This window comes from Panthera uncia, chromosome B4, assembly GCF_023721935.1.
Source record: "Panthera uncia isolate 11264 chromosome B4, Puncia_PCG_1.0, whole genome shotgun sequence".
In the NCBI taxonomy this organism is placed as follows: Eukaryota; Metazoa; Chordata; class Mammalia; order Carnivora; family Felidae; genus Panthera; species Panthera uncia.
The window spans coordinates 23,491,510-23,518,020 of NC_064809.1; the positions used below are offsets into that span (position 1 = coordinate 23,491,510).

The 26,511-nt window shown below is 36.8% G+C and overlaps 1 protein-coding gene across 1 annotated transcript in view; it reads left to right on the forward strand.

Moving 5' to 3' along the window:
- Positions 1 to 26,511, forward strand: part of MYO3A (myosin IIIA) — a 243,182-nt gene that overhangs the window by 15,163 nt on the left and 201,508 nt on the right. The window contains exons 2-3 of the mRNA XM_049624722.1: positions 1,311 to 1,495; positions 4,064 to 4,198. Coding sequence (XP_049480679.1) covers positions 1,328 to 1,495; positions 4,064 to 4,198 — 303 coding nt within the window. The 5' untranslated portion in view covers positions 1,311 to 1,327. The remainder of the gene's footprint in view (positions 1 to 1,310; positions 1,496 to 4,063; positions 4,199 to 26,511) is intronic.

Genomic DNA, 26,511 nt, shown 5'->3' on the forward strand with positions numbered 1-26,511 from the left:
TGCAGTCAACTTTTGTTTTATATTTAATGTTTATTTATTTTGAGAGAGGGAGGGAGAGAGAGAGAAGGGCAGAGAGAGAGGGAGAGAATCCCAAGAGGCTCCGTGCTGTTAGCACATAGCCTGACGTGGGCTCAAACTCACAAACCATGAGATCATGACCTGAGCCTGAATCACGAGCTGGATGCTTAACTGACCAAGCCACCCAAGTGCCCCTGCAGTCAACTTTTTGTCATTGAAAAAAGTGAGGTTTTGCATAGATAATTGAAAAAATGTGAGGCCCCCAGAAGTTTGGGACCTATTTCTGTTACTTTTTTTTTTTTTTTTTTATAATTTTATACAAATGGTTGAATGTAATATAGGGAGAGTATAGGAGGTTGAAAATACCACTGGGAAGTCAGAAAACCTGAGATCTTATTTCACATTACATATAACATTACCTTTGTAAAGTCACCTGGATTCATTAGCCATAGTGTCCTAATTATTTCAGCACTGTTCCAGGTATTGGGCATATCATGATACCTGATAAACATGGGTAAAATGCTATGCAAGTACAGAGGTGGGGCATCAACCCAAATGGGATGGAGAGTGGTCACATTCAGAGGAAATGACATCAAGCCAAGATCTGAAAGATAAGTAGGTGTTGGAATTTAGTAAAGAAACCACAGGCAGAAGTGGAAGGGATTAGTGTATATTAAAATCCTTAAGCAAGAAAAAAAAAATGACCTTAAGGATCCTGAGTGGCCGGTTGGTAGTGACTGAGAGAAGAGTTGAGACATGAGGCTAGAACATTAAGCAAGGACCGACCATATTTTAAAGAACCTGGTAAGTTAATGTTAAAGAAATTTCATGCTAAAAGTAATACGAGGGGACCCATTATTGGGTTTTACATACAGGAGTGGTATAAGACATGATCACTTTAAAGTGTGGGATTTGCCTTGATGATGTTGAATCTTTATCTTTGTGGTTAATTCTAAATTAATTTCATTCACTGTACTAATACCTGAGTATAAAGCAGCACATCAAAGTGATTGAAATATTTTGTTTCTTATTTTAATATGAAAAGAATTAAAAGCAATTAATATGGGACTATATTAAACAGAAATAAAGCCTTGTTTACAAAGCATTATTACTCTTAGTAATCTTTTTGCAAAAAGAATTGAAATTAAAATTTTCTATAATTCTGAGTACATTTGGTTACAGCTGTATATTTTCCATCATATTAGTGAAGTGTTAGATAATTTCCCTTGAGTCTATGTTGCCATTTAATATCGCCAATGAGATGTACCTGAAACTGTACTTTTTCTCTCCAGTGATTTAAACTTGTGAGATGCTTCCATTAACTGGAAAAACAATCATCTTTGATAACTTTCCTGATCCTTCTGATACATGGGAAATCATTGAAACGATCGGCAAAGGAACTTACGGGAAAGTTTTTAAAGTGTTAAATAAGAAAAATGGCCAAAAAGCAGCAGTGAAAATTCTGGATCCGATTCATGTATGTCACATTGTTGTTGTCTTCTCCTCCTCCTCCTCCTCCTTCTTCTTCTCCCAATTAACTTTGTTTTTATTTGTATTAAGCAGTTAAAAATTCTGTAAATATCTTGATTTGTCACAACGTCAGTTACAGTAGAAGAAAATGTAAAAAAAAATCTGTTAGGTTTTTCTTATTTATATGCTTAACATATACAGTAAGGACCAAATACAAATAAGTAAATAGATAAATACAGGTCTCAACAGCTCAACAGTTAAGTCAGTGTTATTTTAGATTTCAAAAAGTTGTAAGAACACAGACTCGGGTCTAGAGGTAATTCTAAAATGTCATCTTTGCCATATCTCTTTTTCTTCCTATATTTATTTAGGCTTCAGGCAGAATGTCTCTTAAGCTAAACCGGAAATATTTTATTTTAAATTATATTTCTTTCAGAGATGGGAAATTTATTTTCAGGTTTGCTGAAATGTTTCCAAAGCAAAAATGGTACTCGCTTATAATCAGGGTGGGTTACCTTGTAAAGAACTGATACTGCACGTGGAGTCCTTATGGCCTTTTAAGTGATGCCCCAGTAGGGTCCTCTTCTGCTGTTTTTGGAATGGCAGTTGTGATAAGGGCAACTTCCAAGCCTTTTTTTGGGGGGGGGGGCCTTTCAGAGCATGAAGAAACTGATGAGACTTTTTTTTTCCCCCTGAGAGTGAGAACTGGCTGTTTTGTAACATTTTCAGCTCCTGGGAAACATGTAGCTCTCCCCGTTGCACGTGGATGGTGGGTGAGCCACCATGAGCTCGTGATCACATAATCCCCAAACTTCTATTGGGAGCAGTTTCTTTAGTTACTTGACTCTTGCACAGGTGATGGAGTATGACATGACAGAAATGATGTGATGTGTGTGAGAAGGACACGGACTCCTAGTGCTTGTCACAGCTCTTATACTAACAAACTCTAGGACACTGCAAAAGGTCTCTGGGCCTCTGTTTGTACATCTTAGGGTTGCTCTTTCTTTTTGGATTGTTTATTTCTACTAAACCCATTATACCTACAGTGTTTCATATTATTTTGAGGAGAGGGGAGGGAGAGTGGGGGTTTATTTTCAACAAGAAATTAGATACACTGGAGGGGGAAAAAAAAAGAACTATGCCTGGGCTTTACTGATGCTGAATGTTTTCATACTGTCTAATGGAAAGTTCTTATAATTTAAACTGAAGGAGGAGAGACACAAATTAAGCTGTACCAAAGTAACTATAACTCTCTCCTCTGGTCTACATAATTATGGTTTAGGGTCATGGTGGTAAGGGAAAGGGCTCTGGCCAGATGTCTGTAACAGTGTCTGTAACCAGTGTCTCTTCTTTTCTTCTACTCCTTAGTGGAGAAGAACAAATGAATTATGAATACAGATAGCCATTATCCTTTTATAATTTACTCATGTTTTGTATACTGTGAACCTTAAAAATCATCTTTTGTCCTATTGCTTTAATGAAATATATATTGATTTCGTGAGATTTGTTCTTTTGCTGCCTTTATTCTTGTCATAGTACATATATGTTTTTCTGAGAATTACTTATTTCCTCTTCATTCATCATGTCAGAAGTCAAATAAAAAAGATTTATAACTGAGAGATTATAATCTTAATAAAATAAATTTAAATGCGTCTGAGCATTTTACAGAGTGGCTTTTTTATTAAAAGAGTCTTACTATTATGAATTTTGATAGAGTAAGTGTCTATCCAAGAAAGGGATAAAATGAACAGGATTAGAAGGTCATAGGCATTAGACTTGCAGTCTCATTCTGGATCTGACACTAACCAGCTCTGTGACCAACTTCTCTGAGCTTTAGTTTCTTTTTCTAAAATTAGAGCTCTGGTCTAAAATTCTTTGCAGCTCTGTGATTACATGATTTTGTAAGAAAACAATGTGGATGCTAAGTATTACTATAAAAACAGTAGTAGAAGGGTTTCTCTTATTACTACTCTGAGTTGTTTCATGTTTTGTGGTTTTCTAAAAGCATGACTTTAAGTGGTTATCTTGCATTTTTGTTGACAGGATAGCAATGTATTCTACTTCTGGCAAATGGGCCTTTACCTAACTTAAGGCTGTGTGCCATCTTATATATGTAGGAATTTATTGCTTATATGACTAGTTTTTGAAAGCTTCTAAATATCCTATATTTCAAAGAAACAAATGAACCAGCTAAAAGTATTTATTTCAAATCAGTGGCTTCAAAACAGTGGCCACTAAAACAATGTGTGAACACTGCAAAGAAAGGAGTATCTTTTGGAATCTCCATGTATGTTTCTTTCTAACTACATACAAAAATAGTCTTTTATTTGTCCCTTTGTAACTCAAGGAAATTAACATAATTAGAGATGTATTTGATTAGCAGGAAAATCACAATCTCTCCCCTTAAATAATGGCATCAGAAATTTCAATGCCTACTACTGAGCATAATAAAACCTATTATTATAACCTTGCTTTGACAAAATTAAATTCTCTATTTGGTGGTCTACAATATGTGCCTTTTTGACATAATTCATGTTTTTCTCATGGTTTTCTTTTTATGACCTTTTGAAACTAGGACATTGATGAAGAGATTGAAGCAGAGTATAACATCTTAAAAACGCTTTCTGACCACCCTAATGTGGTCAGATTCTACGGGATGTACTTTAAGAAGGATAAAATAAATGGAGATAAGCTGTGGTTGGTTCTTGAGGTAAGTGTTTCAACATTATTCTATGTGTAGAAATTTGCTGTGTGGTCTTGGAATGACTGAATGTTTGTGTAACATCAATACCATAAAACCATGGTTCCTTTAGTATGTTCCTGACTGGTCATAGACTCAATAGAATGTTGTGCCCCATTCTGGCCCTGTGGCTTTAAGACACAAGAGGAAATTAAAGAAAAGCCCTAAAGGCTATTAAAGACTAAAAGGAGACATCTCCACGATAAAAGACTCAATAAGCAAGAATTATTTTCATTGTAGAAGAACAAGCTTAAAGGGACTTCATTATAATATTTATTTATTCATCTGCATTTTGCTCAGCTAACACGCGGCTGAGGCTCCGTGCCAGGTGCTGGATATAATAGAAAATTAATGTAAGTGAGGCTTCATTAGACAAAAATGGTAAGCTGCGAGGTTTTTTTCTGTCCTCATTGAATACTAATGATATAAACTACAGAACCAGGTATTTACATTTAAGGAGTAAAAACCTTATTAGAAATGGTATTGAATGCTGAATAAGTTGCCAAAGGGAAGCTGTAGAGTCTCCTGAGAGTAGGTTTAGACAATTCTGTCTAATGCGGAAATACTAGAAGGTGCTCTCTTAAGGGAACTGCCAGTCCCAGAAGAATGTAGTTTTTCTCATTTTCATTGAATATGATTGAAGTGAGGTAATCATTAATTCTAATAAAATTCATAAGCATTTTTATTTTTTGAACAAAATTTTTAATGTTTATTTATTTTTGATAGAACACAAGGTGGGGGGAGGAGAAGAGAGAGAGGGAGACACAGAATCCGAAGCAGGCTCCAGGCTCCGAGCTGTCAGCACAGAGCCCGACCTGGGGCTGGAACCCACGGGCAGTGAGATCATGGCCTGAGCTGAAGTCGGACGCTTAACCGACTAAGCCACCAAGTGCCCCTTCATAAGTGTTTTTAATAGTTGCTTTTATCAAACTCAGGACTGGTAAAACCTTTACTGGATCACTGTAGTAGCGTGCATTTATTGTGTTCATTATGATTTTATTAGCGTTTGATTATTGTATTTCTTTCAGAATGTTCTGTTGGTTTTTCTGCAGACATACGTGTAAATTGTATTGTTTTCATACTTTATATTTTTTCTATTCTTTAAATGATTTTTTAATGATTTGACATAAATGATCATTGTAAAAAATACTTGAAACTATAAAAATAACATTATGTACGTTAACATTTAAGATATTTCCTTCATCTTTTTGTCTGTGTTTCAAATGATTGGCAATATCATTATTATGAAGTTATCCTACTTTTTTCACTAAATATAATTGCAGATAAACTTAATCATCTTTATCTTTTTCTGACTAAATACATTCATTTGGTCAATAAAAAGCAAGTAGAACCAAAAGACTTATAATCCAGAGCAGTAACAGCGTAGGTCCAGTTTGGTGGTGTTAACTTGTCCCGAGCACGTCTGTGCTTTGGATGCATACCTGGAAACGCAGGGCTGAGCTTCTCTTCTCTTTCATTTTCTAATCTGTGTCCTGAATTTTGGCAAGGTATTAATTGTGCTTCTGGAACCCTGCGTCCTCCTGCTCCACAGTGGAGTTCTGCCGAGCATCAGACCTTTCTAATCTCTCTCTCTCTGCCGCTCACCTATGTGGGATCCACTGTTCCCCAAATCGCTTGGCCTCCCCTTTCCAAGTTGACTTTCCTATTTTACATACCATGTAGTAGTGTGTGCTTCATTCTCGTTATCCACTCTACTGATGTCACCAAATCTCATGTCCCTTCAGGTCAGTTTCTCTAGGGAATAAAATCTCCAGTCTCTTGCCTGGATGTGTGTGTATGTGAGGAGTACTCCGGCAGGCTTCTGGATGTTGGTATTTTATATGTGAGATAAGAGGTTGTCAAGTCTTTTGATTCTAATCAAACTTCCAAAGGGTCCCTTGTTTTCTACCCCACCTCTCCCAACTCCTGGGTTAATCTGCTCAGGTGACCACAAAATAGCTCTCTCCTACTGCTTTATTTTGTGGCTTCCTCTGCACTGCCAAATTGGTCACCACTGGGCCATCTGCTTTCCATGTTGAAAAATTTTATTGAACTCTTTTGTCTACGGCTCTCCTTTTTTCCATTCTCTTTTTTTTGTGTGTGTGGTTTATACTTTTTGATTCTATTACTAACATTTTAATGGAGATTCATGAATGAGAGGAAATAAATTTATATGTTTAATCTGCCACTTTAAATTGAATCATAGAGCCTTTCAAAATTGTAAAATAGTATTTTCAGGAACCTTTTCAAAATGTGAAACTGTATTTATTATTTTATAGAAATTTAAAAAATCTAAAAAAATTTTTTATATTTATTTGTTTTTGAGAGAGCTTGGATGAGGGAGGGGCAGAGAGAGAGGGAGACACAGAATGTGAAGCAGGCTCCAGGCTCTGAACTGTCAGCTCAGAGCCTGATGTGGGGCCTGGACTCACGAACCACAAGATCACAACCTGAGTCGAATTTGGACACTTAATTGACTGAACCATCCCGGCGCCCCGAAATCAAGAAAATTTTTAAATAACCAGTTGTGTTCTTTAAAAATAGGCAATGTATTATGATTTCAAAATTACTTTTTCTCTATTGAGATTGCTTTATATTTTTAATTAAGTCACATATTAAAACAAAGCAAAACTTTTAGTCCTCTAAACTTTACCTAAGTGATAGAATGTAAATTAGGAACTGAAAACATTTTTCCTTGAATAAATGGAGAATTTTCTAAGTTTACCTCATGTTTGTGTTTGTATATTTGAGATGTAATTCTGTGCAGACCCTTAATGCAGTCTTGAATAAAATTTTGAATCTTTATATCCTTCAAATTTGTATTTATTTAAAAAAATTTTTTTAATGTTTATTTATATTTGAAAGAGCATGAGTGGCAGAGGGGAAGAGAGGGAGACACAGAACTCATAGCAGGCTATAGGCTCTGCAGTGTCAGCGGGCTCGTACCTGTGAACTGTAAGATCATTACCTGAGCCGAAGTCGGACATGTAACTGACTGAGCCACCCATGCGCCCCCTCAAAACATTTTTAATAATGCATCTTTATTTTTTTTCCATATGGAATCATTGGTAGATTAGCATTTGAATGGAAATTCAGATATTCTGCGTACTGTAGGCCTAAATGGGCAAGGGCACAAGATACAGTTCTTTGCCCAGGGTTTAAAAATATTAAATGAGATCGGTCATTGTCTTTTATGCCTATCAAATCTATATTATAATTATATTGTCATTTCTCAGTATTGTCAGTAGGAATTAGGTAAGAGTTGGAGACTCATGATCACAGTTAAATGTTCTTTTGTGAGAGGAGAGAAGATTGATTAAAAAGGTTTGGAACATCCAGTACAAGTAAAGCAGCTTCCTGATAACAATGAATCGGGAACTTAACAGCTTCTTTGAACTTTCTTCTTGTATTTTATTATCACATGGAGGAACTGGAAATATCCCTAGATGGCTTGAGAAAAAGAAAATACTGGTAGTTTATTAAAATGGTATTTTGGAAGTCTGAATTAATCTGAACTTAGAGTATGAGGGAAAAAATAAAGGAAGAAGTTGGCCAACTGTATATAAGATAATTGATTTACATATGTAAATTATACTAATCACATACACATAAGTGGCTAGATGCACAATTACCTGCTTTATAAACATGAATGGTGCAGGTGCTGCTTTAGAGGCACTTTCAGAAAATTGGCTTGTGGCATCAATACTTTATTCTACAAAATGACTGCTAATTATACCTCTTATTGTAAGAAAGCCCAAATAAATTACTTTGCATGAGGATAGGAAAAGAGTGGCCAGAGAGAGGATCTGATATTACCCAGAGTCATGCTAACAGCGCTGGGCTTCTAATGCGAATCTTCATAGGGTATGTTCTGCAGGGGGTGAGCAGTTGGTGACACCCCTCATTATCAGCTGGGCGTGTGGGGAGGTGATTCCAGCGTGGACAAACTCCTTTTCACCATGAAATATCATTTTATTTCTATTTCAATCCAGAGTTCAAATCCTAAGATAAATAATATTAACTCAGATCTTACTGGGTTATTTTCTCTATTCTTTCTTTGTGATTCCTAAATTATTTCGTTTACTTTGATATAATTTTTCTCTTTCCTGTATTTTTCCTTTGTATTTCCCTCTCCTTTTGTTATGAGTTTCTCAGCACGAATAATATACAGGGCCTTGTTCAGGAATTATTTCCTTCTGAATTCTCTGTATGTTCATTTTCAGATGCTAGTTGTTGCCCAGATTTAGGAAGAGAGTACTCGTTGCTAGCTCTCTGAAATTCCAGTTGCATATTTGTAATGAAACTATCTAATAAGAGATAGGGTAGGAAGTTTTCTGCTGTGGGAACTGATGCAATGTCTACGGGGATTTTTACTGTCACTTAGTATTTTAGGTTTTCCTAATGATGTAGGCATAAAGGGAGAACTTAATTTTTTTTTTTTACTTCTGCCTTATTTTTAAAGATCATACATATCTTCATTTCTACTTACTGTTACCATTCTTGACTGACCTGCTTAGTTAAATGTGGATACCGCTTTTGGCTTTGTGTTTCCTTTAACTGCTAGAGTCTGTTCTTCAGAGCCAGTAGCCAGGATGGAGGGGGGCCAGCAAAGTGGCAGTTGGTTAGGTTTCTGCATATGCTTATCACTGACCCAGGAGACTAAAAAATAAGAGTCAAAATTGAGTTCAAAGTGTCTGGTATTAAGCATTTGCTATTGATGAACACAAAGGGAAGAATTGAGATTTAACTAGAATTTTCCCCTTCTCCATTGGCCAAACAGCCACATTTTAAGGATGTAAGGAATCCAGTCTCCTGTCTTAGAGGCCCTTTGCTTGGTGTGTCCTCTGCCATAATGGGGTTGAAATTCAGAGTTTGGACATCTTTCTGTTAAGAGACCCTTTCCCTCATAATCCAGTCTTAGCTATAACTGCTTCTTTCATGGTGGCGCTATAGATTGCATTGTTATTTATCTAAATTGGTCCTGATTTGTTCATTCTTAACAATGACGTCGCTTTCTCATTGTTTGCCAATTACAGTAGTTTTTCTCTTTAAAATTATGTCCCTTTCAAGAGATCAAAGACTGGAAATTACAGGTGGTATTTGGAAGCACAAAAATTCAGTGAATAGTCATAAAGTCTCTCAAATGCACATTTCAGGTAATCGAAGTGGTTTTCATAGATATAAATACTACTTTCCTTTCTCATGCATTATTGGGTATTCTGCTTTTATACTTGCATCTCGTAAGACAAAACCTGCCACAAGGAAAGGAAACAGGCTAGAAAATGAGTTCACCATGAACAAATGGTTTTTATTTGCTCGGTTATTAACCCTTTAATGTTACCGTACAGGAGATAAACATGTATGCAGAAGGAGACATGAGGCCACTGCAGGTTTGTGTATGTGGGAGGGGTCAGAGCAAGCAGGAGTGGGAAGCTGGGCTTCTGAGTTGCCCTAATAGCACAGCATTGTTCCTTCCTTCCTTTAGCTGAACACATTCGCAGTGGAGTAGCAGCCTGACAGGATGATTCCTTTCATGTTCTTAGGGCTGGAACAGTCCTTCCCAGCTCTCATAGAAAAGGCTGTTATTTGGTGTACTTGCATCAGGACAGACAGCAAATTACCTAAAATGATTTCATTTTATTTGTTATTTAAAGGGCAAGATGGAAAAGCAGTCTAAATGTACTTCTCCATGCTCTTCTAATGCAGGAAATCTATAAATAATATATATAAGACTTGTATGTCTTTCTTCTGTAATAGTACTTCAGTGATTGCAAAAGCATCTGCTCTCTGAATAGGATTGAAATTTATAGCATTATTTCAGGGGGAGAATATGAGGTCACCAGAGAGGTTTTGACATTTGGTAAATCGGTATGTTTTTACCATCCACGTTAAAATACTTGTTTTATTTTCATTTGATTTTTTTTATCAGAGAATTCTTGTTATTAACATTACAAATGTGTTATGGCATTTTTGCAAGACTTTTGAAATCTTTCAGAGTGAAGGCATTGTTTTATATATTGATTCAGTGGTTACATGACTGTATACAAATTGCCAGACAATATCAAACTGCATACTTAAATGAGTCAATTATATTATATGTCAATAGTAACCTTGAAAATATTGTTTCTAGTTTACACATTAGAAAAGTAATATGAAAATTTTATGTTAAGACTACACATTAGGAAACATCTATTATTAGGTGATGGTGCCATTCTCATTAATACTTTATCAATGTTTTATTGGAATGTGGAATTTGGTACATTGTTACCTTTTATTGAAATTAAGTCAGACATTCAGACTTTGAAGAGGTATTTTCCAGACAGTGTGAAAAGATGGCCTTCTGTCATTTTGTATATGTGTATGTGTGTGTGCATAACTGTACAGAACATAAGTTTCTAAATCCAGTCATTTGTTGATTCCATAGATGTTATGTTACTTAAGGCCAGGCCCAAGGTAGAGTGATCCATACTTATTAGTGCCCCTTTCTGTGTTGGTAGATTTTGGGCATTCAGTAGAGAACCAGAAAAACTCTGTCATCATGGTGCTTATAGTCTACTGTTGGAGAAAGACAACTTAGAGCTAAATAAACTAATTAACTTAGTATACATTTTTGTTAGCACCAGGAAGAATATAAATGATATGTCAATAATGAAAGAGAAGACCTTTTATGAAAAGAGAAGTCAAGGCCTATTTGAATTTGTAACATTTTAATCTGTCACCTGAAAAAAAGGGATAATTTTAGTTCTTTTATTTTTTGTTTTTTTAAAAAAAATTTTAACGTTTATTGATTTTTGAGACAGAGAGAGACAGAGCATGAATGGGGGAGGGTCAGAGAGAGGGAGACACAGAATCTGAAACAGGCTTCAGGCTCTGAGCTGTCAGTACAGGGCCCGACGCGGGGCTCAAACTCACGGACCGCAAGATCATGACCTGAGCCGAAGTCGGACGCTTAACCGACTGAGCCACCCAGGCGCCCCGTTCTTTTATTTTTTGAATATATCCTCCAATACTCTCAGGATCAGAATCATCTTCATCTCAAAGCAAAAGCTCTGAGAATGAGGTCTTGGAAATTTTTTTTAACAAGTACTAGAGTGATTCTTATCAAAGGTAAGCTCAGAAAAAACATTGTCAGAGGTTCTCAAATTTCAGTGTGTATAAAAATAATCCTGGACTTTTGCTTCTGGCCATGGTAGTAACTTGTGTCATCATGTTGTTGAACTATAAATAACTAAAAAGCTGAATAAAATACATTTTTATAGATAAACACTTTTCAAACATTGGAAAAGAGCTTAGGATGGTGACATTGAGAAAGGAAATAAATAAGGGGAACTTGACAATCACCTCAGCTTTATCCTTGGAGGCAATTTTCAGACCACAAGCAAAAGGAAGGCATTCCCATGGAGGTCATGGTGATCTTGCTGAACTGAAAAGACTGGAAAAGCAGTGGCTGAAATATGCAGAATAAAGATGCTAAGCAGGAAGAAAGCTTCAGAAATATGCTTAAGGGTTTCCTTGAATATTTGATGGAAAACCAAGCTGGATATGTCTGGAGGAAGATTTCAGGAAGCTGGGCAAAGAACCAGGAAAGAATTGCTGAAAAGCTGTAATCTGAACAACTACCAGAGTTTGTGCAGGTTTGAAAGATGCTTGAGTTCTGACCAACCAGAATGGAGAACTTTATTAAACACCTGAGGCATTTAGTAAAGACCCTAGAAAGGTTATTCATTAGAAAAAGAACTAAACTAGCCCTAGAATAAGAGCTACCCTATGCACACCCATAAAAAGTTCAAAAGCAAGGCTTTACAGGTTTAAGTTGGTCCACAAGCACAAATTAACTGTATGCGAGAACAAAATTCAACATTGATTAATGGAAGACCACAGAATCCAGGGATTCAAATATAAAATTAATAATGTCTAGCATCCAGTAAAAAATTATTAGATATGTGAAGAAGCAGGGAAAAGTGATCCATTATCAGAAGAAAAATCAGTTAATAGAGAAATAGACCCAGAAATAACCCAGGTGATGAAATTAGCAAGTAAGAACTTTAAAACAATTACAAATGTGTTCAAGAATTTCAAGGAAAACCTGAACACAGTATTGAAAAACAAAGTGGAAACTAGAAAAGAACTGAATGTAACTTCTAGAACTGAAAAGTACAGTATCAGTAGGGAAAAATATTATATTGAATTTAACAACAGATTAGAAATTAAGTGTGTGGAAGTAAAGATTGGTGAACTTGAAGACAGGAAAATAGAAGCTGTCCAGATTGAGCAGGTAGAAAAAAAGGAAAGGGGCAAAAGCCCCTGTGATCTATGGATCACTACATGTATTTCTAACCTACATGTAATTGCAGTCTGAAAACAGGTAGGGTTTGGGGGGAGGTAATGGCTAACATCTTTCTGAATTTTGTGAACACTAAATGGCTGCAGATGTAAGAAGCCTGAAATCTGTCTTGTAGGATAAACAACTCACACAAAGATATGCCATAATCAATATGTCAAACACTCATAATGAAAAAATAAACAAAAGCACCAAGAGGAAAAAGTAAACTTACATGTAGGAATCAAAGAGTGGCCACGGACAACCAATGCAGTGGAATGGTATCTTCAAGTGCTCTCAACAATTCTGTGTACAGTGAAAATGTTATTCATAAATGAAGGCAAAATAAAGACAGATATTTTCATCAAAGAAAAAGAATTTACCACCAGACACATGCACTATAAAAAATGTTAGGCTGAAGGCAAATGATTTCAAATGGAAACTCAGCCCTACAAAATGAAAAGAAAAATACTGTTAGTGGTAAACATAAGGATAAACAAGAAACTTTTGATTTTATATTTTAAAAATATTTTTAATATTTTAAATAATATTATTCTAATATTTAAAAAATAAATCATGACTTAAAGCCACAATTATAGCTCTATATTTTGGGGGTCTTAGAATATAAAACTAAAATGTATGGTAAGAATAGCAAAGGGACCGGAGAGGGAAGATGGAAATACGCCGTTTTAAGAGTTTTATGTTACATGTGAAATGGTGTAATATTATTTTAAGGTATACTGTGGTACATTAAAGATGCATATTGGAAACACTAAAGCAACCACTAAAAATAAAAATGAATAAGTATAGCTAATAAGCCAATAGAGGACAAAATGGAATACTACAAATATTCAAACCAAAGAAAGTAGGGAAATGGGAAAAAAGAGATCAAAAAGCAGATAGAAAAAATAGGAAATAAATAACAAGAAGGTAGACTTAAACCTAACTATAGTTGTAATTACATTAAATGGGAACAGTCTAAACTCTACATTGTAAAGGCAGGAATGGTCCAACTGGATGAAAAGCAAGACCAAATACAAACACACTTTATTATTATTATTGTTATCATTTAATGTTTATTTATTTTTGAGAGAGACAGAGCCTGAGCAGGGGAGGATCAGAGAGAGAAGGAGACACAGAATCTGAAACAGGCTCTAGGCTCTGAGCTGTTAGCACAGAGCCTGACATGAGGCTCAAACCCTCGCACTGTGAGATCATGACCTAAGCCCAAGTCAGACACTTGACTGAGCCACCCAGGTGCCCCTGCTTCTTTTTTTATGAGTTCTATCTCTTTGTTGATATCCTGTACTTGATGAGACATTGCCCTCATACCATTCCTTACTTTTTAAAGCATGATTTCCTTTAATTCTCTGAACATGTTTATAAATCATGCCTTGAAGTCTTTGTCTGCTAAGTTCATCATCTGGGCTCTGTCATGAGCAGTTTCTGTTGCCTGCTCTTTTTCAGGTGTATGAGTGAAATTTTTCTGTTTCTTTGCATATCATAATTTTTTTGGTTGAAAAGTAGACATCCTAGATTATAGGAATTCTGGATATTGATAAGGGTTGGGGGCTTATTTTTGTTTGCTTGTTTGTGGTGACTTGGCTGAACTATTTTGGGGAAGTTTATCTCCCTTGGTAGGAAACCTCTGATGTTGCCTTGGGCATGTGAAGTCACCCTGGGATGGCAGTGGTTTTAACAATGCTTTCTTTCCCAGTCTCTTTCCCTGATCTTTCTATCAAGCAGTCTGTCTCTAATGGTTTAACACTCAGTTAATAGGTTCCACTAATTGCCAGCTGATTCCTCTATTGTTTTCAACAACATCCTGGGGCAAAAATTGCTTCCGGGTCTGATCTAATTAAATTCAGGCCTCTATGCGCAGATGCTTTTTGAGGCTAGTACTTGGGAGGTTTTTCTGACCCTAGGAGAGCTATTCTTAGCTGTTTCTTTCCTTGAATCTCTCTGCTAAGCTAGCTGGTCTGTGGTTACTTTCTTGTTATCATGGGATTACCAGGCTCCTTGTAATTACTGGAGCCTCCACTGTTTTCAAGAATACCCTTAGGCTTGGTCTTCCGCACTCTTACTCTCAAATAATATAAGGTCCAGCTTTGGCGCTCTCTATTTTTGTGGCCTGCCTCTTTCCCAGGGCAAAATATCTGAGCCACTCGTTGGAGCGGCAGCATGTCTTGGGCAGTTGCCCACATCATCTTATTTTATAAGCAGAGCTATGGATCAGAAAGGTGGACTCTGGTCTTCTCAGCCAGCTTTACAGCACAAGGTTGCAGAAGGGTAAGATATGCTGGTGGTCTGCCCCTCCTAAGAAGATACTGTAGACCTTGAATGGGAGCTGGCAAGAGAGGACTCTATCTTCTTGGTGATACTCATTCGCCCAGAGTAGAGCTTTTATCTCTCTGACCTGGTGATAACAGCGTGGCTCAGGTGCCACACAGAATCTTGCTGTTCTTACCAAGATTTAGTTATGTTCTCAGATGTTTCTTCATTTGCTGTATGTCCTTACAACAGTTTCTAAAGACTTTAAATGGTTGTTTATTTTTATAATTTTTATTATAAAACATAATACAGGTATAGTTATTTCATGGGGGAATATAGGTCCACAGAGTTCTTGGGAGGAAAAAAGTCTTATAAAATCTTTAAGAAAGAAATAATGAGTCTTGTTGACTCATCTATAATGCCGGGATTATACTGACAAAAGAAGGCAAAGATGTTACAAGAAAAGAAAACCATAATCTGACATTCCACATGAACATATATGCAAACATCCTTCACAAAATATTAACAAATGCAGTAATATATTAAAAAATGTTAATATATCATGACTAAATGGTACTTGTCCCTGTAATGCAAGTTAACTAAAACTTAATGTGGTTAAACATTAAAATTCTCTGCATCAGAATTCACTCCATTAACAGAACCAAAAGGAAAAAAGTCATGAAAAACCTGTGCCAAAATTCAGTAACTCTTTGTCATAAACACTCTCAGGACACCAGGAATAGATGGAAATTTTACCTAACAAAGTGCATCTACCCAATTTTTTAAAAAGTGAGCAAAAATTTTAGACTCTTCACCAAAGCGTATGTATAAAATATGTTCAATATCTTTAGTAAAATTTAAATTAAAACCACAATCCACACTATAGCACATACCCACAAAATGACAAAATTACAGGCTGATAAAACTGAGTATTGGTGAGATTGTGGGGCACGTTGAACTCTTGCATGTTGCTCAGGCAGTGTGAAATGGTGCAGCTGTTTTGAAAACTGTACAGCAGTTTCTCTTTTTTTTTAATTTTTTTTTTTATTTTTGAGACAGAGAGAGACAGAGCATGAACGGGGGAGGGGCAGAGAGAGACGGAGACACAGAATCGGAAACAGGCTCCAGGCTCCGAGCCATCAGCCCAGAGCCTGACGCGGGGCTCGAACTCACGGACCGTGAGATCGTGACCTGGCTGAAGTCGGACGCTTAACCGACTGCGCCACCCAGGCGCCCCTGTACAGCAGTTTCTTATAACATTACACATCAACTTACCATATGACCCAAGTTTCGCCTGTAGGCATTCACTAAAGACTAATGTCTATAAAAAGATTCAAACCTGAATGCTGATAGCACTTTCATAAAATGGGCAAAGGAAAAGAGTAGAGTGAGTTTTAGAAGATACAAGTTTCTGCTTTTGTGGCCTCCCAAAGAATATGGTCAGACTAAGCAAATGGCCTTAGAGTATTCCCAGAATAAACAAAAAACAGTTTGAAGTCAGGAAGACTTGCCTGACCAAATATAATTCTTGTTAAAAAGCGATAGTTATTAATATAATGGATATTGTTGCAGCAAAAGCCAGGTAGATGAATGCAATGAATATAGAACCCAGAAACAGACCCATAAAGGGGGAAAAAATTGAAAAATAACAAAAGTCAGAAATGCCAATTTTAGAAATTAGTAGTCTTTTTTAGAAATCTGAGTAAAAATATGCTCTCATAACAGTATAGACAGAATACGTGTAGAAAACATATAAAGGCTGTCTTTGGAAGTTAGTTGTAATGGTCTGTTTATAGAATCTCATCCCTTTTGATTTAGGTTGTTTTTTTAAATGTTTGACTATAGCCTGAATTGAATAGAGCATTCATTTTTAGTGTTGCTCCGTTATTGAATTAGTGTAGCTCTAGTTTGAGAAAGTTATACTTCCATTTTTCTTGATGAAAGGACATTAAGGGCTTCTTACAGCATTGTGTTGCAAAACTATACTTAAAGGTTTCTCAGTCCCCCATTACAAATTCCCATTTTAGTCTATGTTGGCGATTTAAGAATTGCGTAGGCTAAATATGACATAGTTCATTCACCTGGATGCAATTCTTCTTAAAGGGAAACCTAAGGTCATTTTCTTATGTTTATCTTTAATGTTTATTTTTCTTAATGTTTGTTTATTTTTGAGAGAGAAAGAGAAGGAGGCAGAGCACTAGCAGGGGAGGGGCAGAGTGAGAGGGAGACACCGAATCCAAAGCAGGCTTCAGGCTCTAAGCTGTCAGCCAGCACAAGAGCCTAACGCAGAACTGGAACCTACGGACTACAAGATTATTACCTGAGCTGAAGTCGGATGCTTAACCGACTCAGCCACCCAGGCACCCCAGGTCATTTTTTCATTTTTAAAGATCTATTGCCTAATAATTTCATCTGCATTTCATTTTATATATTTTAATCCTTCATAATCACTTAAAACAAACATACTTAAGTTTAAAATTTTTTATTTTTGCTTTTCTTTTATAGGAAAGGCATTTTATACTAGTTGAGCACAAGTAAATTTCATCCAAGAGCATATTTGAAATTTCACTGATTCTAAATGAGAGTTTAGGAAATTCATGGTGTTGTTTCATTTTGAGCATCTCTAGGAAGAGTTCAACCACAAATTAATCTGTGGCCTATTGACATGTGGCACCTACAGTCTGTTTAATAATTTCCATGTTTGTTGTATTTGCCCTCTTCACCCACTGGACTTTCATTTTAACCTAACTTCTTAAAGTTTCATTCAGAAGACACTTTTCTATTTTGGAAACTAAAGCACTGTTCCTGCTTCAGGCAGCAGCTAGAGATAAACTTTGCTAGTCCCTGCATGGAACATTTGCAGGAGACATTGGGTAGGGTCCAGAAAGAGGGAATTGTTCACATCCTCAGTTCTTTTCTGTCAAGGTCCACGTGAAGCTTCACCCAGTAATTTCCCCTAACAGCAGACACAACCATAGTCAAGCAGAGCAACTAGCATACATTCAGTGAAGGGGAGGATGTTTGATTTAAAGATATTTCATCATTTATGACTTTTTCTGTCGTTAACCTCCTAAAAAATAAAATATTTGGAGGCGATTTTTTTTTCATTGTAAGTAATCTAACAAATAAAATGAATCAGTGAATAAGTGGATAAAGTGTGTGTGTCTCAAGCTATGTAAAATGGGAATTTTATGCCTTCAAAGGGCAAGTATCTAGATTTACACTGACTCCTTCTAACTTATGGAGCTCTAAATACTAGAAGATAAAACATCTTAGGTACATATTCTTTACAGAATAGATGCACAAAAGAAAAAGGCATTTTCCCTTTTCTCTCTGTTTCCCATCTCCCATTACTTCCGGATAGAGAATGAGGTCTCCTGCTAAAAATATCCCACAGGAGAGTCTCTGTATTTTGGTGAAGTTCCATCTCTGATTTCACCATTGCTATCCATCCCTTTGCAATTTGATGTTGTTGGGTTTTTTGTTGTTGTTGTTTCTTTTTTTTTTCCTGGGTTATAAACAGGAGTAATTTTTGGTCTTTGTACTCTAGTCACCTCTGCCCTCTCATGGTGAAGTTTGGGACCTTGGGAAAGTGAGGCACAGGTCAATATTGAAAACAGATCAGATGCTCCTCAGGAAGGGTGCTGATAGGAGATCCTGCTAGGCAGATGTAAGGGACAGCCCTGTCCCTCATCAGGAAGACTTCAAGATTCTCAACTTGAGGTGGATCATTAATAGCTGTCGTAAGGTCACACATATAATAGGCACTCAATCTTTGTTGTTAAAATGTACTATCTAAGCAGGCACTAATTATTTAATGAAACATGGGAAAATCAAAGATGATATGCAAATGGTTACATTGGGCATGGATTTGGGGCACCTGGGTGGCTCCGTCGGTTAAGCATCCAACTCTTGATTGCGGCTCAGGTCATGATCTCATGGTTTGTGGGTTCGAGCCCCATGTCAGGCTCTGTGCTGACATTGTGGAGCCTGCTTGGGATTCTCTCTCTGTCTCTCTCTCTCTCTCTGCCCACCCCCCTCAATGAAATAAAATAAACTTAAAAAGAATTGGGCATGGGTTTTAATGAAACTGAGGTATCAAAAATTAAACATTTTAAATTTAATTTTTTAATGTTTATTTTTGAGAGAGAGAGAGAGACAGAGACAGAGCATGGGCCGGGAAGCGACAGAAAGAGGGAGACACAGAATCCGAAGCAGGCTCAAGGCTCTGAGCTGTCAGCACTACCAATGGCAGTATGTTTGATGTGCGTAGACTTACTATGGCCTCTTGTTTACTACTTCATTGCCTAGAAATGCTTGACTAAGTTTTTCCATATTGTTTACCTAGAATATAAAATATGGAATTATATAGGAAAGGCATTTTATGCTAGTTGAACTAAAGTAAATTTCATCTAAGAGCATGTTTGAAATTTCACTAAATCTGAAGGAGGATTTAGAAAAATCATGGTGTGATCTTACTTTGAGCACCTTTAGCAAGATTTCAACCACAAATTGGTATGTGGCTTGTTGATATTTGGTACCTTCAGTCTGTTTTAACTATTTCTTTTTGTGTCTTCACTGACTTTCTATAAAGGTCTTAGAACATTGGCGCTCATGTCTTCTCACATTCTGGGGTGACTTTTATTGCTCTTTCTTTTTTAAGAGAGCAGCTCGCATTTTAGCGTCATGGAAAAACTGCATTTTAGTGTACAGTCTATTGTTAGGTTCCCTCTCCTGCAGGACAGTCCAGCTCAGTGGCCCTGCAGAATCAGGGTACAGTGGTCACAGCTGTTAGAGTGAATGGCGTTCTTTCTTTTTTAAACTTTAAGTTTTTTCCTGCTTTGGTTCTGATATGCATATTTTAAAAAATCCAGTGAACTTAAGTAAAGTGATAGAAGGGAAATGACTCAATTATCATCTTGTAAGTCTCACAAATATTCTTCCTTCCATAGTAGTTGCAAATCTCACCCCAAGAACAGAATTTCAGGTTGGGGGATTGCATTCTAGCATTAAGATATAAGGCTATATGTGTACTTTCTTGATTCTTCAAAAACCTTTTTTTTTTTTTTTTTTTTGGTAAAAATTGTCTTTACAAAAGTACATTACATCTTGTGTATTTGTTTTGAGTCTGATTCTACTAAGAGGCTACATTTGCTCTTGGCAGTCTGTCTCATCTTTATTCTTTAAGAACTGAATCAAACTTGGGGTGCCTGGGTGTCTCAGACAGTTAAGGTCCAACTCTTGGTTTCTGTTCAGGTCATGATCTCACGGTTCCCTGAGATCAAGCTCCACATTGGGCTCTGTGCTGACAGCGTGGAGCCTGCTTGGTATTCTCTCTCCCTCTCTCTGTCTCTGCCCCTACCTTTCTTGCCCTGTCTCTCTCTCAAAATAAATAAACATTCTCAAAAAACAAAAACAAAAACTAAGTCAAACTTATTTTCAACACAATCTGTTCTAATTACCCTATCCAGTCTGACTGCTTCTCTACTTAAAGTGACTTTAGCATTCTTCATGAAGTCTCAAAACAAGTTGTCTTTTAACCCCCTAGTATGTCAGCTAGTGCCTTGGGCTGTATACCCTGCAAATTCCTTCATGAATCAGGTTTTCCTTACATAGCTCTTCCTCCAATTACTTGCCAACTTTCATAAAGTCATTTCTTTGCTTATTCATTTATTCATTGGGTTGATATTTATTGGCTATGCCAAGTACTGCATTATATAATATAGCTCCTTGCAATAATTCTTTGCCTGTCACTGTCTTCTTATTCTCTCTTCCTGTAGTTCTGCCCCATCCCTTTTCAAGTACAGAGTAACCTGACTGATAACTAGAAGAGCTCTTTCTTTTGAGCCCTCAGGAGCTCTTTATTGATGACAAGGAACTTCCCACATTTTTGCTAACATTACATTTGCATATGAAGTGCTTGTATTAAGTACAGAATATCCTAGCATTTCCTAAATATTAAGAAACTGGAGTTGTATTTTTCTTTTGATTCATAATTTGAGGATTTTGGTGGACTTTTAAAATCTAACCCACCTTGAAAGCTTTCTTTCTTTCTTTCTTTTTTTAACTTTTTTAAATGTTTATTTACTTTTGAGAGGGAGAGAGAAAGAGAAGCAGAGTGCAAGCAGGGGAGGTACAGAGAGGGAGGGAAACACAGAATCCGAAGCAGGCTCCAGGCTCTGAGCTGTCAGCACAGAGCCCGACGCGGGGCTCGAACTCACGGACTGTGAGATCATGACCTGAGCTGCATTTAGGAAGCTTAACCAACTGAGCCACCCAGGTGTCCCTCTTTCTTTCTTTCTTTCTTTTTTTTTAAGTTTATTTATTTATTTTTAGAAAGAGAGAGAGAGTGTGAGCAGGGAAGGGGCAGAGAGAGAGGGAAAGAGAGAATCCCAAACAAGCTCCATACCATCAGTGCAGAGCCTGATGTGGGGCTGGATCTCACCAACCGTGAGATCATGGCCTGAGCAGAAATCAAGAGCCAGACACTTAATCTGTTGAGTCACCCAAGTGCCCTGAAAAAATTATTTTTTTTTAACTTTTAGCCATTAATTGTAATTTGTCATTTTTTTTAAAGTTTACTTATTTATTTTGAGAGAGTGTGTGTGTGCACAAGCAGGGAAGGGTCATAAAGAGAGGAAGAGAGAGAATTCTAAGCAAGATCCACACTGTCAGCACAGAGCTTAATGTGGGGCTTGGTCCCATGAACTGTGAGATCATGGCCTGAGCCAAAATCAAGAATCTGACACTCAGCCAACCGAGTCATCAGTAGTCCTGTGGTCATCTTTAAAAAACTTTTGGTTATTCTGGTTTCATTTCCTATTGTTAAGAGTTTCAACCAATAAATGGTCACTCTTTTTCAAATGCTTTATAAAATAATGTTATTGAAACTATTGTGTTACTCAATTTATTTATAGCTCGATCTTTTGAGATGCTGATTCTGAATATCATCTAGAAGAGTAAATGTGCAAAAAGAGCCTAGAAATTTTGGGGAGATAGTGAGAGGTGACTTCTTTTATTTGATAAATCAACTCTAAAGCTACAGGCTTTAAAACAGTTTGATACATGACAAGAATAGACAGATCAGAGGAATTTTATTGATAATCTAGAGAAAGACCCCAGGTATTCACAGGAATCCAGTATATAATAATGATGATATCTCATATGGTAGCAGACTATCTGTATGGAACAAACTAAATGTTACACATTTAAAACATTGTAAGTGAATTAAAGATCAAAATAGGTTAAAATCATAAAAGACAACAGAAAAGTATGGTAATGATGTTAGTTTAGAAAAAAGCCTTTCTTCTGAGCATGACCCAGTAAAACCAAAAAGGTGATAAATTTAAATCTCCTCCCACCCCAAGGATACTTCTTTTTCCAAAAGACACTGTAATGAAAGTAAATACACCAAAACAACCTGGAGGAAACTGTTGTTAACATACACTAGGGCAGATTCCATCCTGTCTTTAGACATTTTTCTTTTTTCCCTTCTGACTTGATATTATCAGTCTGTCTGTGGTACTTGCTCATTATTAGTTTCCCATATGACTACAATTACATAATCTTGGTAATTGTTTTTTTCATCTCTTGAATGCAGAGTTGTTCAGTCTTGGAGCTCTTGTGGGGGGGACTTATTGTGGGTGGAGGGGATTATCCAGTACAATGTTGGGTGTTTAGTAGCCCCCTGACCTCTAGATGCTAGTGGCAGCTTCACGCCTAGTCCTAACAATCAAAAATATGTCCACACGTTACCCAGTGTCCCCTTGGAGCAAAATTGTCCCTGTTTGAAAACCGCTGGTCTGATGGTATTTCAAGCCTATTGGGAGCCAAAGCTGCCCCTGTCATCTCCGACCTGCTTTAATATCTGTCTCCATGCTTTGCATATAGTAATAATTTATTGAAATTACTGAAATTGAAATTATTGAAATTATTGAAATAATTCAATAAATATTTGTTGAATATAAAGGGATAAATAATGATTCTTCTAAAAATTTCTTCTTAACCAGAAATACTATTACAAGGAAAACATATATATCAAAAATATTTTCTGTGCTCATACTTCACTCATATTAAAATGTATTGGATATAAAATGCAAATGTGAGTAGAATAGTTCCTGAGAAGACACTATAAGGGGCTTATCATAACAGGTTAATTTTGTATGCTCCTTCGTTATTATTTTAGGACCTTTTCACATCTTTCGTGGAGCAGTTCTAGGTTTGTGGAAAAATTGAGTGGAAAGTACAGAAAGTTACCATAAATTCCCTGCCCCCCAGTTTTCCCTATTATTGATATCTTGTGTTAGTATGGTTCACTTGTTACAGTTGATGGGTTAATAATGATACATTTTTTTTAATGTTTATTTACTTTTGAGAGAGAGAGACTCAGAGCGTGAGCCGGGGAGGGACAGAGCGAGAGGGAGATGCAGAATCTGAAGCAGTTCCAGGCTCTGAGCTGTCAGCACAGAGCCCAACGCGGGGCTCAAACCCACAAACCGTGAGATCATGATCTGAGCCAAAGTCAGATGCTTAACCGACTGAGCCACCCAGGCATCCCACGATACGTTATTCTTAACTAAGGTCCATAATTTACATTAGCGTTCATTCTTTCTGTTGTGCATTTTATGAATTTTAGAAAGACTTCATTTTTTAAGAGTAATTTAAATTCATAGAAAAATTGAGAGAAAGGTACAGAGATTTTCCATATAACCCCTGCCCCACACGTTCATACCTTCCCCCATTATCAGTACCCCGCACCAGAACTGGTACATATCTTACAATTGGTGAACCAACACTGACACATCATTGTCGCCCAAAGGCCATAGTTTATATTAGGGTTTACTCTTGGTGTTGCACATTTATGGATTTTGACACATATGTAATAACTGTATCCACAATTGCTGTATAATACAGACTTGCTGCACAGTCCTAAAAATCCTCTGTGCTCCATGTTTTCATTTCCCCTCCTCTTCCCTCAGCCTTCATTAACCTTTGATCTTTTTACTGTCTCCATAGTGTTTCCTTTTCCGGAATGTCATATAGTTTGGAATCATACAGTATGTATAGTCTTTTCAGATTAGCTTCTTTCACTTAACAGTATGCATTTAAGATTCCCTGATTCTTGGTGTTGGCAACTAGATTTTAAGCTCAATTCAGAGTCAGATTTTCTTTTTCTTGGACATTTTTGACTAACAGAAAAATGTACTGTAATAATTGGTCATCCATGTATAATCTGTATCACACCATGAATAAAAATTAAATAAAAATACAGACCTACCTATGTAAACCCTAAACTATAAAATTTCCTACAGAAAATACAGGAGAAAAATTTTGTGACCTTGGAATAGGCAAAGGCTTTTTATATAACACAAGAATCAGATTCTATAATATTTTAAGAATGATAAATTTTGAATTTCTGCTCTTCAAAAGACTCTTGAAAGGACAAGCCACAGACTGAGAGAAAATATTTGCAAAACACCTGATAAGGGACTTGTATCAAAAAAATATAAAGAGCTCTCAAAAATCAGTAATAAGAAAATAAGCAACCAATAAAAAAATGAACAAAAAATGGGATACGTCACTGAGGAAAGTATGTGGATAGCATAAATGAGCACATGAAAAGATGGTCAACATCATTAGTTATTAGGAAAATCCAAATTAAAACTATAATGAGATAACACTGCCATTTAAAACGGCTTTAGAAAACCTCTTATTAATATCTGCTGGCAAGGATGGAGGGCAAGGATGGAATTCTCATGCACTGGTAGTAGGAATGCAGAATGGAATAGCTACCTTGAAAAATAGTTTGGCAGATGCTTAAAAGGTGAAACACATGGGGCGCCTGGGTGGCGCAGTCGGTTAAGCGACCGACTTCAGCCAGGTCGCGATCTCGCGGTCCGTGAGTTCGAGCCCCGCGTCAGGCTCTGGGCTGATGGCTCGGAGCCTGGAGCCTGTTTCCGATTCTGTGTCTCCCTCTCTCTCTGCCCCTCCCCCGTTCATGCTCTGTCTCTCTCTGTCCCAAAAATAAATAAAAAATGTTGAAAAAAAAATTAAAAAAAAAAAAAAAGGTGAAACACGTGACCCATAGGACTCAACAATTCCCTGTCTTAGGTACTTACCCAAGAGAAATGAGAGTATATTCATATATGAGCCTATATGCAATGTTTATAGTGGTTTGGCTCATAATTGCCCCAAACTGGAAACACCTCCAATGTCTTTCAGTTACTGAATGAATAAACAAATAGCGGCTGATCTTTTCATTGGAATGCTCAGCATTAAAAAAGGAGTGAACAACATTTAAACATTAGAAAACAAATCTTCAACAACAGAAATGAATTTCAGATTCATTAGGCAAAGTCAAAGTAGCCAGGATGAATGGGCTGCGTACCTTATGTTTCCGTTTCTGTGACGGTCTTGCAAAGTTGATACCACAGGGACAGAAAACAGATGAATGATTTCCAGGGGCTGGCGAGGGGTTTGACTACAAAGAAACAAGAGGGAAGACTTTTAGGTCCTGGATTTGTTCTGTATCTTGATTGTGGTAGTGGTTATGTGACTAATGCACTTGTCAAAACTCAGAATTACAGCTCAATTAGGTAAATTTTATTGTATGTAAATTATACCTCAGTATACTTTGCTTTGAAAAACAAAGTGAAGTGTATATTATGAAGAATCCTGTATTCTAAATTTTCCTAGATGGGAAAAAACAACTGTTTCAAATAAAAATTGACTCTAAAAAGTAAAATTTGAACTGCTTAGTGTGAATTACATAATTACATTAGTTCTTCCTGTATTTCATTTTTCATTTTATTTCCTGCACATTGTTTAGGGTTCCTTTATCCATTCCAGCTCTAACATTCCAGCTATTTATTCTTGCATTAATGTAATAGTCAACCCCAGAAGAAGCAGCCAAAGAGAAGCCATACTTTAGAGAAATTGGAAAAGACATTTAGTCTCCCCACAGTGATTTTTAGACATTTACAACTGGCCCTAAAACTTGGTTCTTTTAAATAAATGCCATGCATTTTGAAGGGCTCTGAGTTTCTTTTCAGTCGGTTTTGAGTAATTTTTTGAACTGATCATGCTGGGCCACAGTGGAGATGGTGTGATCCTGTTCTCTGCTGCTAAGGTAATAGTCTTCTGTTTGTCCAGTGAAAGGGTGTTCCCCTTTCTGATGCAGAAGAAAATGCAGGTTTTGGAATGCTAGGACTACACCTACTCCTCTATAAGCTGAAAGAAGTTTTCTTTGAATGGAGAAAGACGTCAGCTACAAATCGGTTAACTGTGAAGGCTCCACTCTAGAATCAGACCGTCTGAGTTCCTATCTTAGCTCTGTCTCTACTGCGTGATCTTTGGCAAGTGACTTTATCATTTTGTGTCTCGCTTTCCCAATCTTTAATATGGAGATGATAATACCTACCTAGAGAGAGGTGAGATACAGAGATACCACATGTGAATGGATAGCTGTTATTACCTAATCTGTAATGTATCAGAAGTCTTGGGCATCCCATAAAATCTAATCGCCATGTTAGGAAAAAGTTTGGAAGAAAATGTGTTCAGTCTTTCAAACTAGGATGCCAGGAATTTATTTCCTCACACCTCCTTTCTCTGTTTCCATTGAGGTTAGCAGAGTCAGTGAAATTATGGCTTTTAGTTCCCAGGCACTGGTGGGTAACGAAGACAGGTAGAAGAG